This window comes from Babylonia areolata, chromosome 11, assembly GCF_041734735.1.
Source record: "Babylonia areolata isolate BAREFJ2019XMU chromosome 11, ASM4173473v1, whole genome shotgun sequence".
Taxonomy (NCBI): Eukaryota; Metazoa; Mollusca; class Gastropoda; order Neogastropoda; family Buccinidae; genus Babylonia; species Babylonia areolata.
Window position 1 is genome coordinate 33,556,930 of NC_134886.1, and position 16,917 is coordinate 33,573,846.

Genomic DNA, 16,917 nt, shown 5'->3' on the forward strand with positions numbered 1-16,917 from the left:
GAGTTGTATTATCAATGGTTTCTCCAAAGCAATGGGAAATCACTTACAGCTTAGTCTTTAGTGAAGGACTATGACTCTCAGAGGCAAAATTGCACTGACTCTTACTGCTTCAGCCTTGTGGGTTATTTGGCTTTTGGGAACCGTCCCAGCACTGACTGTCCCAAAGCCCTCTAGGCTGTGAGAGTGGGGATGAAACTTGGGCAAGACACTCTCCACTATGATCAAGTTCTAGTCCAGAGAGTCGGGACAGCTGTTACTTCCTCTGCTGTTCTGATGGTCGTAGTCGAAAACGACTGACTATCATACATGGTTGACGACATATTAAACAGGACCAATCCTCTTCTTCCTCCTTCACCTCTTCCAGTTTTCTTTTGGTGGTTCTACCAGATTTCTTCCTTGTCTCGACCGTGCTGCTCTGCTGTTCAGGTAACTTTTATTTCCCGGAAGACGTCTTCTTTGCCGAATAAATTGCAGTGTCATCTACATTCATTCAATAGACGATTTCAGGTCAAGACCAGTGTCGGGCAAAACTGCCTGTTTATGTTCTTATTCCTACTTGTCATTGATTGTATTCTGAAAACATTAACAGAACAGAGAAGAAACAATGGACTCAATGATCTTCTGCGTGCGTATACACACGAAGGGGGTTCAGGCAGAAGCAGGTCTGCACATGTGTTGACCTGGGAGATCGGAAAAATCTCCACCCTTTACCCACCAGGCGCCGTTACCGAGATTCGAACCCGGGACCTTCAGATTGAAAGTCCAACGGTTTAACCACTCGGCTATTGCGCCCGTCTACTTACTTCCATCCGACTGGGCTGAAAGGTAAATGGGTAAGAATTCGTGTTAACAATGCGTTTAATGAACTTCAATTGCAACAATTCAGTTGTTAGTATTTCCATAACATTACCAAATACCATCACATAGTGATGCGCATAATTATGTGTTACAGGAAAAAAAAATCAAATAAAACATTCTCACCAGCATTGTTCGAGACTGGGACATACACGTTGAGAGTTAAGCAGTCTTCGTTGAGAAGCACTCTCAGCTCTGGAGTTATCTTTTGAGGACAGATGTACCCCGGGGAGGTGGCGTTAAACACCCGACCTTCCCCTGGGCCCGGGTGGGCCACGGGCTTGGCGAACCTCCTGTCCCCCAGGGGTGGGAGCGCATAAGGGATGGCACGGTACACGCTGTAGGGCACTCCTCCGGGGCTGGTCCCGTCCGTGCCCAGAATCTGTCCCCACGGGGAGGTGATGGTGGGGGCGGGGCGGACACCGCTGAGGTGGAGGAGGACGACCGTCAGGGTCAGGCAGACTGCTGTCTTCATGACTGGGGAGTGTGAGACGGCTCCACGCCCCAGGAGCTCTTATAGCCGTGTATTGCGACACTGGGTAAGCAGTAGGGACACGCTCCACTGGTGTTATTTCGTTTGCTCATGGGGTGAGGAGAGGAAAGGGTGGTTGAACTGGAATGTTTGGATAGGCATGATGTTTGGATAGAGATTTAGGAGAGGCGTGCCCTTGTGGAGAGAGATCGAGGAGGGGTGTACCCTTGTACATGTGTGTGTGTCTGTGTGTGTGTGTGTGTGTGTGTGTGTGTTTGGCCAACTGAGTGCGTAAGCTCACGCGCATGCGCGCTCGAATCTCTTGACAAACATGTGTACATACATGATAGATCAAAACGAGTCTACAAATGTTTTGAAGACTCCACAAAGAACGCTTTGCTCTGGCACGTACTCAAACTGGTTTGGTAACTGTTTCAGAGACTTGTTCAAACACAGCTTCGAGGCCAGAGACCACAGTTGCAGATAAAAGGACGGCGAAACATGTTCCCTTTTACAGTGAACGCATTGTGGAACACCAATCTGTGGGTGAACAGTCACTGGAAACAATGTCACTGTTGGAATGAGTCGCATATGATAGTATTTTGCAACTGTTTGGGTGCGCACTAATTTTGCTGTGGGCGCAAAACATCATATCCCCTCATTCCCCCCCCCCCCCCCCCCCCCCCCCCCACACACACACACACACACACCACCCTCCACCCTCCACCCCCTTTCCCAGTCGTCTTCGCTACCGACCACCCGAGCCAGTGCACCGGCTCTGGGACTGATACGAGTCGCCCATAGCTTTTCCACTCTCGTCACAAGCATGTACCTGGCATCAATCTGATATGCTAGGCCAAAACACAACGAAAAGCCTGGTTTTTCACACGCCTTTTCAAATTTTATTCTCTTTATTATTTTCTTTTTTTTCTTTTTTTTCTTTTTCGTGAGACAAGAAGACAAGCGTGAGGGTTTAGCTCACTCGCGGAGAACTTACTACTTGTTCAAGGAGGCTAACTGTGTACGCTGACTCACACCCCGCCAGTATGATCACTTACCAAACTTAATCCCTTATGACAACAGGGCGTGTGTTCTCTTTCTCTCTCACTCTCTCTCTCTCTGTTGTGTGTGTGTGTGTGTGTGTGTGTGTGTGTGTGTGTGTGTGTGACATGCTGGTCAAGATTGTGACGGTTACTATTTTAGGCGATATTAATCATTTCTTGGGTCTTCTCTCTCTCTCTCTCTCTCTCTCTCTCTCTCTCTCTCTCTCTCTCTCTCGTGTGTGTGTGTGTGTGTGTGTGTGTGTGTGTGTTTTGTTTTCCTTTCTTTGCGTCCTCTCTTTTCTTTCTCGTACTCTTTTCAGTACAAAAAAAAATTGTTCTTTATTTTTTTCTTTTCTTTTTCCTTTCGTCGCCCCCTCCCCCCCCCCCCCCCCCCCCCCCCAAAAAAAAAAATAAAAAAAATCCTCCTTCGTATTCCTTACCTGTGACAAAGTCTTTCTCTTCTCTATCGCTTGTTGGCCTACTTGTTTGCTTGTTTGTATTTGCATTACTCTTTTTGTTACAACAGACTTCTCTGTGTTAAATTCGGGCTGCTCTCCCAAAGGAAAGCGTGTCGCGAAACTGACAGCGCAACCCGGTTGTTGTTTTGTTTTTTGTTTTGTTTTGTTTTTGTTTTTTTGGTTGTTGTTTGTTTGGTTTTTTGTTGTTGTTTTTTTTTTAAATAATTTTTCTGACCGCAATTTTATTTCTTTTCCTGGCGAAGTGGATTTTTCTACAGAATTTTGCCAGGATCAACCGTTTTGTTGCCGTGTTTTTGGGGTTTTTTGGGGGTTTTTAACGTGCGCTAAATGCATGCTGCTCACGGGACATTGGTTTATCGTCTTATCCGAATGACTAGCGTCCAGACCACCACTCAAAGTCTAGTGGAGGGGGAGAAAATACTGGCGACTGCCAGTGTGATTCGAACCAGTGTGCTCAGTTTCTCTGGTTTCCAATGCGGACGCGTTACCTCTAGGCCATCACTCCACTTCTCAGTCTTGTCGGCTTTCTTGCTAACTTGCTTGCTTGTTTGATATGAGGACTTACACAGGACGAAATAACATGAGATTGAAGGAAATAACCAGGGTTTCCTATCAGTCTGTGTGCTGATTGACACACAGGTGCACGTGCAGTTACCTACTCTCAAACAATCTCGCGTGTTTGCACAAACAATACGCGTTCCCATTTTCATTTTGTACGGGCTCGCGCGCACGATCTCTGTCGCTGTCTGTGTCTGTCTCTCTCTGATCTATGGATTATTTCTTCCTCCCTATATGTATATATATATATATATATATATGTGTGTGTGTGTGTGTGTGTGTGTGTGTGTGTGTGTGTGTGTGTTATCTGGTACTGTTCCATACACACATTCATATGATTACACTTTACTGACATAGTTCGCCACAAATGCGATAAATCAAAGGAAATTCAATAGTCGACCAATTGCAAAATTTAATAATGATGATCAATCCAGAATCAATTTTATTTTTCTGCGGGCAGGATACAAATTGTGAGAATGGCAAAAGAAGATCAGACTTCCATTTGAAGAGAAATATGCAAAAATCAAAGCTGTCAAACACCGTCCATCCGTCCTGTTCCTTCTTCACTATTGTTCTGTATTAAGAAGAAAAGAGTCAAATGACAATGACAAGTAAAATCGTTGTGATCTTTTGTTTACAATTCAGGTATCTATAATAATGGAGTAAGTGGATTGAAACAAATTAACGAATTTTATTTGATTATTGAACTAAGTTGAATAAGCAAATTCTGAACATCCAGTTTCATGATTAAAACAAAATAGAAAAAAAAAGAGAGAGAAAGAGAAAACGAAGAACAGAGAGAGACTGTTTGAAAAGCGTTCATTGACGCAATCGTTTAGAAATGCATGACATGAAAGAACTTTTCCAAAGAAACTTGACAAAAGGCCGGATAGCCAGTTTTAAAAAAGCCGGAAGAATTACGGTGGCTCGTCACTGAAGCTTGTAGAAGCTGATACGACCGTTGAAGACGAATCTCATGGGGAGACGATTCATCAGGTTGTAGTTGTAGGTGCCGTACCCGTTGGGAGAGTACATCTGCTGCTGCTGCCAGGGCATTGCCCACGAACCCATGTTGATGCCTCGTGTCGAGTTCACCATGGAGGGAATCAGGTCCAGCCACAGAGCCACCCGTTTGCTGTACAGATTGGCATCCACCCGGGGTACGAAATCCAAGGATAGGTACTGTTCCCCGGAAAGGGTGAATTCGGGCCATGTGCTTCCATCCTGTTGATTGAGGTTCAGCTGGGGGGTTCTGGAAATGGAAAGACACAACTGATGAGTTACAACGTGCGCGTGCGTGTGTGGGGAGGGAGAAGAGGAGCGGACTGGCGGGGTGGGGGGGAAGTAGGAATGGGAGTCAGATGATTGCGTGTGTTAGTGAACGTGTGTGTGTGTGTGTGTGTGTGTGTGTGTGTGTGTGTGTGTGTGTGACTTGACTTGACTTGACTTGACCAGCTATTATCATGATACACAAAAGGACAAACTGATACAACAGAAACGCGTGCACTGAAATGCATATGAAAGTCTCAGCAAGTGGTCTTTGAACATTGCTTTTGTGCTGTGTCGTGATGTGTAGGGAAGGGGATTGGGTGATCTGCATATGTGTCCGCGAGCACGTGTATGCCAGTTCTTTTAATTTCAACGTTGTTTGTTTGTTGTTGTTTTTTTGTTTGTTTGGGGGTTTTTGTTGTTGTTTTTTTGTTGTTTTTTTTTGTTTTGTTTGTTTGTTTGTTTGTTTTGTTTGTTTTTTTTGTTGTTGTTTGTTGTTGTTTTTTGGTTATTGTTGTTGTTTTCCTTTTAACTTCATTCACTCTTTTCTGAATGAATCATAGATTTATACTGAGGAATAATGCATGCAAAGTGTAATGTTGTTTTTGTCTTAGTTTACACGAGTTTTCCGGCTTGCTGACTATGGTTTGATTCAGAATCATGTTGACGTACCTCCGGTTTGGGATGTCACGGTTTGGAAAGGATTATTTGCATTCCATCCTAGCGCACTTAAAAAAAAGAACAACAAACAAACAAACAAACAAACAAAAATGCGGCAACAAAAGGGTTGTCCCTGGCAAAATTCTTTAGAAAATCCACTTTGAAAGGAAAGCAAATACACTTGCAGGCAGAAAGGAAATGGGTGGCGCTTCCACTCACTGTATCGATACGCTCTCCCTGGGGAGAAAAGACCGAATTTCACACAGAAAAAACATGTTGGTACAAAAGAGTAATACAATACAATACAATACAATACAATACAATACAATACCATTGTCACAAAGGGTTAACCCATGACAGCAATCTGTTGTAAAAGACTCTCTTAACTGACCTTGAAGGCAATTTCTTTGTCATAAGCGATTCCCTTTGTAGACAGCGATAGGTCATGAACGACTCACTGTCTCCTTTGCACCACACATGCACTGTGCATGTTTCCCATCCTTCTTTTAACCCTTTACCAACTCTAGTGATTATTCGATTTGTTTACGCGGAGATTTCTTTCAGTGTGTAAAAACTCCAGGGCTGTCATTTTTGCCGGGCTTCTCCATGCAAAGTAGCCATGGCATAAAAAGTTTATTGTCATCATGGCTAGCAAGGAGTTACCAAGGCATTGTTATCTCTGACGTCTGTGGTTTGCGTTTGCTGGTGTCCTAAAGAAATATTCATTTCTGCCACATAATCGCCATCGTTTTCATCATTATCATCATAGTATTGCCACCGTTATCAGTGATTGATTGCTTGATTGAATGATTGATATGGATACTTATATAGCTGAATGATTGATATGGATACTTATATAGCGCCTATCACCGGTTATCATTCTCAAGACGATCACCACCACTACTGTCGTTATCATCATTTACACCACCACCAGGATCATCATCATCATCATCATCAACAACAACATTATCAACGATAGATATGATCAACATCATCATTATCATCATTATCAACAACGTCATCATCAACGTCATCATCATCATCATCATCGACATGATCATTATCATCATCATCATCATCATCACCGTCATCATTTCCGCAACATGCCAGAGGCACTGACCCAGTCCTGGCGAAGTTGGTGATCATGGACTTGAAAGTAGTGGCCAAGGAGAGGTCATCCGACTCAAAGGGGACACCAGCCGCAAAGATCCCCACGCGGTCAAACTCATAGGCCAGGTCATCGCCGTGATACGATCCCCGGCCCCGGGACAGGCCGGCCCTGCTGGCCGGGTAGCGGTTGAACAGGTACAGGTAGTGACGTCCACCCGAGGGCCTGCCGTCAGAGCGCAGTTCGTCAGATGCCTTGGTGAGGTCCCGCATAAACATGACCGTGGGGATCACTGAGTAAATGTCGGAGAAGGTGTCAACAACGCTCTGGTAGAGAAAAAAAACAAGACAAGGTAAAGTGGTGCAAATTCTTGGGGGGAGGTGTGAAAGTGGAAGGATCAGGAGTATCGAGGTGGAATGAGATGAAGGAGGAGAAAGAAAAAAGTGAGAGAGGGATAGAGCAGGACACACACACACACACACACACACACACACACACACACACACACACACACACACACACACACACACACATTTCTATATTCATTATGTATATCTAGAGAGACAGACAGACCGACAGACGGACGGACATTCAGACAGACACAGATACAGTGACGGAGACACAGAACCAGACAGACAGGGCACGAGGAACATAGAGAAAAAAAATAGCCCTCTCTCCTCCTCTTTCTTTTCCTCTCCACCCATGACCTATCTGGATACCCCCCCCCCCCCCCCCCCCCCCCACTCCCCTGTACTCCCCTCCCTCCATCCCAGTACCTGTTCTTTAAAATCCCGACCGTTAAGGGAGCCGGCGTAGAAGAAATCCAGAACGTCGACCAAGGTTTTCAGCCTCTGGGTTTCCTTGCGAAGACCCTCCCCGTTGCGAAACAGAACTTCCTGCGTCAAAACGACCCGCATCAGGTTGTCGTCCAACTTGAACATGTTCTGGTCGAACAGGGCGCCGCCCTCCTCGTTGTTTACGCCAACCATGACGTCACGTGTCGTGGCGCCTACGTCAGCGAGGTAGGCGACGTCACGCATCAGAACGTTAGGGTCGCGAGGGACGAACTCGCCGTCCGCAGTAGGGATCTGAAAATGAAATGATATATAAACATGTACGCACGCACGCACACTCACACACGCACACACGCACACACACACACGCACACACACACAGAATTGGAACTCGAATTTATCAATTTAGGCCAAAGCCCCATACAAAAGGGTATTAACATAACATTTTTTTTCTTTTCTTTTTTTTATAGCAAGGAAGAAAATAGTATATATAAGCCAGGATATAAACATGAAAACGTAAGTGCCGAATTGTATACCACAAGCAGTCATTGTCAATATTACACAGTATAGTCCGCAAGGTCGAGGGGGTTACCGTGCACCTCCCCCTCCCCCTCACCCCAGGAATGAAGTAGACTAGTCTTAAAATGTTCTTCGGTGTCTGCTGAACTCATTTTTACATGTTCCCAAGAAAAAAATTGGGACGCACTCAGAGTTACTGCCCTTGGCACAAGGGTACCCTCTCCCGCCCCGATCAATGAAACTTGGACAAGCTCAACTTCAAACCTTCATAAATCATACTTTTATCAAGAAAACCACCACATATCATATGTTTTCTTTTTCAATAGGGTCTTTTCTATTCGACTAGATGTACAGAATTGAAATATATTCATTCATTCTGTCACAATTAAGGCTTGTATTGGCCTGCTATCAAATCTTCAACGAATTAACGTAAGATTGTCCGGTCGTTTTATTTTATCACTTCAGTATCGTTCTTTTCAAAGTTAGTTTATACAGAGGCCTTCAGGGGCCTTCTAGGAATTATTTCAGTGCTTTGGATGAACGTTTGACCTTTGGGCAGTCACACTGGTCGAGGTGCTTTCCCTAACCCCCAAAAGCCTTTAAGTCGCAAAATCGTGTGGTTTTGTGGCTAACATTTACAGATGTCATGTTCCCCTGCTTCAGAATACAACAAATACTGATTTGAAGAATTTTCGTTCAAAATACATTATGTATATCGTGCAAATAAGCGATATTAGTCAGGAAAATTAAGTTTACCCATCGAGCACCTACCACCTCCTCCCTAACACTCATAGGAATAAAACAGACTGGTTTTAAACGTATTCAGAGTGTTCTGTGATTATTTTACAATTGTTTTCCACACGAAACCACACGATTTAGCTTCTTGAAGGTAACTGTGAGGCCATCGTGGGGCCAGCATAATATTTATATATGCAACAAGATTTTGTCTAACACTCCTATCCTCCCCCCCCCCCCCCCCACCTGGGGTGGGGGTTGGGGGGGGATGCACGCTAACCCCCTCGGCCCTGCAGACTAATAACAATGATACAAAGTCATTGGCCATGAGCTAACACTTTCTCTTCTTTTGAGTGTTTGGTATAAGAATATAGCAAAGTTATTTATTACAAGTTCATATCTAGCAGCCAGAAGAAATGAAAGTTTAAAAGTTAATAGGGTTTTTATAATACTTGGCTGGTATAAACTGAAATCTAAGGTCATCAAAGGCAGGACAACAGAGAGCAAAATGAACCTCAGTCCCAGTGGCATTTCTGCTGAAAGGGCATTTCATCATATTCCTATTGTGTTCTTTGTATCTGAAACTATGTACCGCAATAAGAGTTAACACAACCCATCCCCTGATTTCCCCATACGAAAAAGAAGCCGTACGTCGCTAGTGTATCGCGAACCTTAGAAGCCCAGTTTGTGTTTCCTTTGTTAGCTAAATCTAATAGCATTTTATGCACCTGGAAAGGTAGTCTATGTAGTTCCATTCGTGAGAGTTTCAACCAATATCGAATAACAGATATGCCTGAGTTAACAGTTGATGGGAACCTGTTTAATTCGCCACAAATAAGATCGTTGGGTGTTCGTGTGCCGACTCCTCGGTATTTTTTTTTCAAAATGATTAGTTGAACAATCTCTGTTGCAGGAGAGGCTTTATCCAAACCCCATGTGGAGTGATGGCCTAGAGGTAACGCGTCCGCTCAGGAAGCGAGAGAATCTGAGCGCGCTGGTTCGAATCACGGCTCAGCCGCCGATATTTTCTCCCCCTCCACTAGACCTTGAGTGGTGGTCTGGACGCTAGTCATTCGGATGAGACGATAAACCGAGGTCCCGTGTGCAGCATGCACTTAGCGCACGTAAAAGAACCCACGGCAACAAAAGGGTTGTTCCTGGCAAAATTATGTAGAAAAATCCACTTCGATAGGAAAAACAAATAAAACTGCACGCAGGAAAAAATACAAAAAAAAATGGGTGGCGCTGTAGTGTATCGACGCGCTCTCCCTGGGGAGAGCAGCCCGAATTTCACACAGAGAAATCTGTTGTGATAAAAAGAAATACAAATACAAATAGTTCTGCACCTTAAAACAGAAAGGGCTGCACGTTGGCATCAAACAATTTGAATAATACATTCATAGAATTACAATTCAATTTATACAGCTTACATGTAATACTAAATGCAGCTCTTTTACCCCTGCAAGCCAAATCCTGACATGCATAACTGAAACTCAGTTTGGTAGAAAACAATATTACTATATAACGATATGAATTTTACAACTGACATCTTAATCGTATTATAAAACCATTTCTCTGTACCTGACAGATATCCACCTTTCCTAAAAACTACAATGCTACTCTCATCCATATTAACTTTGAGTTGTAGCACACACACACACACACACACACACACACACACACACACACACACAGATATATATATACTGAAGATGAAGGGTGGACGGGAGACAGGAAAATGAAAGGAAAGGAATTAGTATTGTTGGATCAGATTTAGTTATCTATTTGTTTGTTTACATGAATGCAGTTTATTCATTTATGATACATGCATACACACGATGCAAAGAACTAAATCGATAATTAATAAAGAAATAGGATAATATGACAGAATGAAGATATATCAATAGACACATACACAGTTTAGACAAATATATAGACGAACAGAGAGATACTACAACTGAATGAGGCTAAGGGCGTTCAATAGATTTTTTTAAGTGACTCTTCGCTCCTTAAAGGTGAATAACTTAAGCCATTGCTGTTATTGCATCCCATCATTTGGCAAACATGTAATTCAGTGAAGAAGTATATTAGTTTGTTACCCTGTACCTTCCGTTTACCTTGAGTTAAGAGTCATCCAGCCAGTTTTGTTGTTTATTGTTTTTTGCTGCTGCTGTTCTTCTGTAATAGTTCCAGTTCATGCTGCTGTTGCAGTTTTGTTGTTGTTACGGGGAATTTTTAAAATTAAATATTCACCGGGGAAAAGAATTAGAACTGAACTTGTCAGTCATGGGCGATTAATAGTTCATGTTCTAGACATTGGAAGATGAAACAGAAAAGCCTGGGAACACAAAAGGATCAGGACACAGATGTAGACTAGTTTTCTTTTGGTTTGGCTTGGCATGTTTTCGTTGTTGTTGCGCATGTTTTTATTTTACGTAAAGGATTCGCAGTTTTTTCTAGTATGCAGAACAGGTTTAAAAACAAAACAAAACAAAAAAAAACAATAACAACAACAAAACCACCAACAACTAACAAACCAACAAGCTCATGAGGCAGAATAACGTAAACTAGCGGAAACTTACCCAAAGCTTCTGAGTGACCAAATCAGCATCAGGCAGAACATCGATAGCGTTCAACAAGGTGGCGACCTCCTTGCCCCTCAGACACTTCAGGATGCTCTCGTGCTCGGCCTTCTGGCGTCCTCCGGCCACCATGTAGTACATCCTGTCCACCAGGCTGGAGGCTGCCATGCATCCTGTGCGGTTGGCTAGCACCTGAAACACGTTGTGGGGGTCCTTGATGAACGCCCACGGGGCTAGAGGCGTGCCACTCTGCGAAATCACCTTGAAGTTGATCCCTTTGTTCACGGGACTCAGCATCTGGTACCCGACACTGGCGGCTCCCGCCGACTGCCCGAACAGCGTGATCTCGTTGGGGTCACCCCCGAAGGCCTGGATGTTGTCCTTGACCCATTTGATGGCCAGAGCCTGATCCCACAGGCCGTAGTTCCCAGGGATGACGTCATCGCCTGAGGAAAGGAAACCCAGTATGTCCAGGCGGTACTGGATGACGACAACAATGACGTCCTTGGTGGTGACCAGCTCTGATGGGATGTAATCTAAAGCGCTTCCCTGAACGAATCCGCCTCCGTGGATCCAGATCATCACAGATTTGGGTCCTGGAAATAGAAAAATTAACAAAACCTAAGCAATGCAGAAGAAGAAATTAAAACTACATGAAGATGAAAAAGAAAAAAAAAACACAAAAAAACAATGGATGCAGACGACTACAACAAAGAAGAAAGCACTCAGAGGTGTTTTGAAATAATACAGCACTCAACTAAAAACTCAAAAGGATTAGTGACAAGAGGCAAAACCGTCATGGCTCACGTGCAGAAAAAAGAACGGAGGGAGGACAGAGGGAAGAAAGAAAGAGGGGAGGAAGGGGTGAAGGGAAAGAGAGAAGTGGGAAGGAAAGACACAAAACAAAAAACAAAAAGCAACAAAAACAAAAAGAAGAAGAAAAGAAAGGAAATAAGTCAAAGTCTAAATCTGCATGTATAACATGTACTTCGTGTGTGTGTGTGTGTGTGTGTGTGTGTGTAATTATTGTTATTATTTGTCGTTTTATTTCTCTACTGTTGATTGAGTTATTTAGTAAGTTAGGTTTTAAGGAACTTACTTTTTGACAGTAGGAGAAAATAGACAATTGCAATTCTTTTGGCTCTGGGCGAAACTTGGCATTGTGAAATTGCATCACAACATGTACGTCATGGCGTGCTTGCGCCATAATAGCTGCGTAAGAGTGACCCTGGTAATATGTAAACAACTTATCCCTTCAGGAAGGAACGCGATCGTTCCGAAAATTTGGAATATTTGACAGATTGATGTCTTTGACAGATATTTGACAGATTGATGTGTTTGTCACGTTTTCGTTTTTCTTTTTTTCTCTTTATATAAAGCTGCCGATGGTTAATGGTAATTCTGCTGTCACTGTGTTTGCCGTGAAGAAGGACTATGACTCTCAAACTAGAAGGCAAAATTGCACTAGTTCTTAATGCTGCAGCCTTGGGAGCTAGATGGCCTCTGGGAACCATCCCAACACCGGCTGTCCCAAAACCCTCGTGACCGAGAGAGTGGCGATGTAACTTGGGCAAGACACTATCCACTATAATCAAATTCTAGCCTTGATTGTCGGGACAGCAGATACCTCCTCTGCTGTTCTGATGGTCATAGTCGAACACGACTGACTATCAAACATACGTTGAAGATAAAGCATGACAAAGCACACATCCATTGCAAGATAGAATGCTTCACAATCTGTAAAGTTTGCTCTCTTTTATTTACACTGGAGTGCTATAGAATGTTCACTGACCATAGAAAATCTGGCCTGGAACGCATAAGCAGTGGTGATAAGTTGTGACAGATACAGCTGAAACTTGAGCATATACTGTTTACTTCGTAAGCTTTAACAAGTTGAACTTAAAGATTCGTTCAAGATAATGTAGTTCTCCATGTGTCACTATTCCGTACACTGGAAAGGTAACGAAGGTTATACTTGACATGTTCGATGATAAGTTTGCCGGGTGTCGTTGTCAACGTTTTGTATTGGAAATGACACGTTTTCCTCTCATTACCTGAGTTTGTCTAGGATGCACACAAACACACACACACACACACACACACACACACACACACACACATATATATATATATATATATATATATATATATATATGTGTGTGTGTGTGTGTGTGTGTGTGTGTGACATATATATATATATATATGTGTGTGTGTGTGTGTGTGTGTGTGTGTGTGTGTGTGTGTGTGTGTTTACACGGTAGGACGTTCAAATAAAAGAAAAGCAGAACACCAGCGATAGCAAAAAATAAATATTCATTTTTCTCACCCGTGGTCGCCGAGGTGGAAACATACACGTTGAGCGTCAGACAGTCTTCGTTCTGCAGTTTCTTCAGGCTGTCGTCCGTCACCTTTTGAGGACAGACGTACCCCGGGGAGGTGGCGTTAAACACACGACCAACACCCGGGCCCGGGTGGGGTACGGGCTTGGCGAACCTCCTGTCCTCCAGGGGTGGGAGCGCATAAGGGATGGCACGGTACACGCTGTAGGGCACACCTCCGGGGCTGGTCCCGTCCGTGCCCAGAATCTGTCCCCACGGGGAGGTGATGGTGGGGGCGGGGTGGACGCCGCTGAGGTGGAGGAGGACGACCGTCAGGGTTAGGCAGACTGCTGTCTTCATGGCTGGGCAGTGTGAGATAGGTCCATTGCGTGGACTGTTTTATAGGCAAGTCAGGGCTGCGACGCTGCTGACTGGGTGGGGCTGCACGTTTTTTTTTTTTACCTGGTTCGTCAGTGGGGGTGTCTTTCAGTGGTGGAAGGGGTGGGTGGGTGGATACCCATAGTGCATATACACACGCAGAGAGAGAGAGAGAGAGGTGGGGGAACGAATATGTTTGTGTCTTCATACGTATGCTTATGTATATCTCTGTGTGCATTTGTGCACACGCGCGTGTGTATTTATGTGTGTGTGTGTGTCACCAGTGTGTGTGTGTGTGTGTGTGTGAGTGTGTGTGTGTGTGTGTGAGTGTGTGTGTGTTTGTGTGTGTGTGTGTGCGCGCGCATGTGCGTGTGCGCATGGGCGCGCGTGCTTACTGTGTACCACGTCCGTGCGTATTTGTGTCCCTGTGTACGTACATACGTGTGTGCTTGCATACATACGTAGGTGCGTGTGCATGTGTGTGTGTGGGGGGGGGGTGAGTGTGTGTGCGTGTGAGCGCGCGCATATGCGTGCCTGTCAGTGTGTGCGCGCATGTATGTGTGTGTGTGTGGCACGCGCGCGCGCCCACCAATGCACTCAAGAGCACAGGTTTGCGTTCGCACGCACTCGTATCTCTGCAGTACAAACATTTGAGGGTACACTACATAACACCTTAAATGTCCACAAATGTCCACACTGCTCTCCGAAGCTCTGACCACAGCCAATAATGGAACCGGTCTGGTCAGTCTAAGAGACCTGCCGGCCAAGAGGAGTCACAATCGCAAGTGCCATATTACCCTGTCCGTCGGGTTCTGTCAAACTAACTTGGGTATTTATAATAAAGGCCGGTCATCGCTTCAGGTTGGCCCTCTTTGCCTCTTTGTATGTCTGTCTTGCTGAGACTGTGAGTCAGACGGTTTTTATTGTTGATTTCCACAGCTTGGAAAAATGGCAGAATGTTTTTGTTTGCTCCCCCTGATTGTTTTTTTGCCTAGCCTTCATATGTCACATAGCCTTTACGCACGAACGGTCGCTGTCTTTCTTTCTCGCGTGCGCGCGCACACGTACTGCACACACACACACACACACACACACACACACACACACACACACACACACACACACACACACACACACACACACACACACACACACACAGATATTTCGTTTACTTGGCTCGTAATTAATGCACGCTCGCGAATCATTCTTATTCATATATTTAGACATCGCACCATTTTGATCCGGGATTTAAAATAAAGAGGGGAGAAAGGGGGATGGAGGGGGGTGGGGGTGGAGGGTTGTTGTATACTTACTCTACCTCGTCACATACCGTTTTCCGTAAACATATGACCGGGTTGTGTTTACTCAAGGCGTTAATTGGTTTTTGCTCTTAACTTACATGCTGACGTATTTCGACTTTTGAGTTCATGCGTGTCAGCACTGCTTGATCATTTACAAGCCTGTGAGCAAGAAGACCATTTTAAATGTTGTTCTCTCTGTTAAAGTCGAAGTCTTAACAAACACAAACTTTTCTTTTCTTGATTTACGGGCCTGTTGTGTACTCGCATTTTTGCTTAATTAACCTTCTTTGTGCCCTGTGGCGCAAAGAGCCGCCATCAGAGATCTCCACTGCTGCCTATCTTGTGCTGTCCCCCAGAATAGACGTCAGTTCTTTCAACTGTCCTGCGCCATGTTTCCCTTGGCATTTTGTCCTGGTGGCGTTCTAAGAATGTGTCATATCCAGCGCTATATTCTTCGCTTGGCCTCAATGGTGATTCCCAGCATGGAGATTCTTTCTGGAGTTCAGTGTTTGAGATGGTGTTCAACCGAGTGATTTTCAGAATTCTGCATAGGAAACGGTTCTGGGGTCTTTCTAGTTTATGACATGTGATCTCGGTGATTTTCCACGACTCTGATCTTCATAAATCCGTGCTTAGAATTCAGATACGTTTACGGAACAGTCGAGTCCTTGTTTGGGTGCTGACGGTACCATTCTGCCAGACTGTGTTCCTGAATGACACAAAAGCATTTCTGGACTTGGAGATTCTCGTCATAATTTCTGTCACTGCACCAATCATGGTCTATCGGCATGTCAGTATTCTCAGCTCACATTTGAAATATATAACAAAGCTCATTTTCTGTTTCGCTTTTGTATCTTTACAAAAAATAAAATGTCAAATTAAAATTCAGCTCCGTTCTCAGTCAAACAAACCTTGCAAATTCTCAATGACTTCCGTCCGACATTATCAGATCATGTGATAGCTGATTTAATACAGTGCCTTTCTGTACAAATAACAACTGTTTGTTTTCTTTTGATATGGTTTTCAACTGATTCAGATATAGGTGGTATTGATCTTTGCACGGCACCTTTTTCTCCCCTCGGTCTGCTCTGCTGCAGAGCTGAAAGTCATTCACAATGACATGAACCAACAAAAGAAAACATCAGTAACATATTAGACATTGCACCGAACGTGACAGCTAATATGTTATTCCTAGGACGGTCGTGAGCATAATCATTTCATAAGTTTTACCAATCTGTTTTCCTTGCAGCAGCAGTCCCATCAACACAACATTAAACAACGATTTCATTATTTATCTGATAATGGAGTCTCCCGTCGGTCCGACGGATGAGTAGGCAGGCAGGCTTATCTGTCGGTGTGTGTCCTCAGATTGGAGAAGAGGCCGATTCTGGATGCGCAGCACTTCCCACAGGTGTTGCAAGGGAAAACGTCTCCAGAAGTTGAGCCATGCTTCCTTCGATCACGCTTCTCCTTAATGACCGGCGTTCTCTTGTTTTCAATGAAAACATTGTTTATCCACCCCTTTATTTACAAACAAAACGACACAATTTTTGGTGGGGATATGCAAAAATCATAAATGAACAAAATCAGCAAATTTCAGTTGAATAGTTGCAGAGCTGACTGAATTATGAAGATTTAAATGACTCGAAAGTGTGGGTAATTTTTCATCCACGAGGTACGGTGAAGGTTAACAGTCATGAAAACACACACACACACACACACACACACACACACACACACACACACATCAGACCTCATGTGTCGATTTTATTTGGGAATCGTTTGTTGTTATGTAGCTATTTCCTGCGCCTGTGGTTCAAATTTGTACGCTTCCCCTCCCCACCCT

The 16,917-nt window shown here is 44.1% G+C and overlaps 2 protein-coding genes across 2 annotated transcripts in view; both read right to left on the reverse strand.

Annotated features, from left to right (window-relative positions):
• LOC143287226 (neuroligin-4, Y-linked-like) overlaps positions 1 to 3,762 on the reverse strand; it is an 8,504-nt gene extending 4,742 nt beyond the window's left edge. Inside the window, exons 1-2 of the mRNA XM_076595170.1 lie at positions 3,757 to 3,762; positions 982 to 1,237 (exon numbers count right to left, since the gene is read on the reverse strand). Of these exons, the coding sequence (XP_076451285.1) occupies positions 982 to 1,237; positions 3,757 to 3,762 (262 nt within the window). The remainder of the gene's footprint in view (positions 1 to 981; positions 1,238 to 3,756) is intronic.
• Positions 3,763 to 4,337: 575 nt separating this feature from the next.
• LOC143287227 (cocaine esterase-like) lies at positions 4,338 to 15,848 on the reverse strand. Its single transcript, XM_076595172.1, has 6 exons — positions 15,756 to 15,848; positions 13,401 to 13,659; positions 11,075 to 11,670; positions 7,221 to 7,532; positions 6,457 to 6,770; positions 4,338 to 4,659 (listed from the first exon to the last, which is right to left on the reverse strand). Exons 1-6 carry the CDS (start codon positions 15,846 to 15,848, stop codon positions 4,338 to 4,340), a joined length of 1,896 nt encoding a protein of 631 aa, XP_076451287.1.
• Positions 15,849 to 16,917: the final 1,069 nt, after the last annotated feature.

Excerpts from the sequence above, each read along its gene's own strand:
- LOC143287227 (XM_076595172.1), bottom strand. The coding sequence starts at position 15,848 with ATGATTGGTGCAGTGACAGAAATTATGACGAGAATCTCCAAGTCCAGA. Across the intron at positions 13,660-15,755 it reads CAGTCTGGCAGAATGGTACC|ATTCTGGGCACGGACGGGAC; the intron begins GTCAGCACCCAA and ends CCGTGGGGACAG. Across the intron at positions 7,533-11,074 it reads TGGTCACTCAGAAGCTTTGG|ATCCCTACTGCGGACGGCGA; the intron begins GTAAGTTTCCGC and ends TTTCATTTTCAG.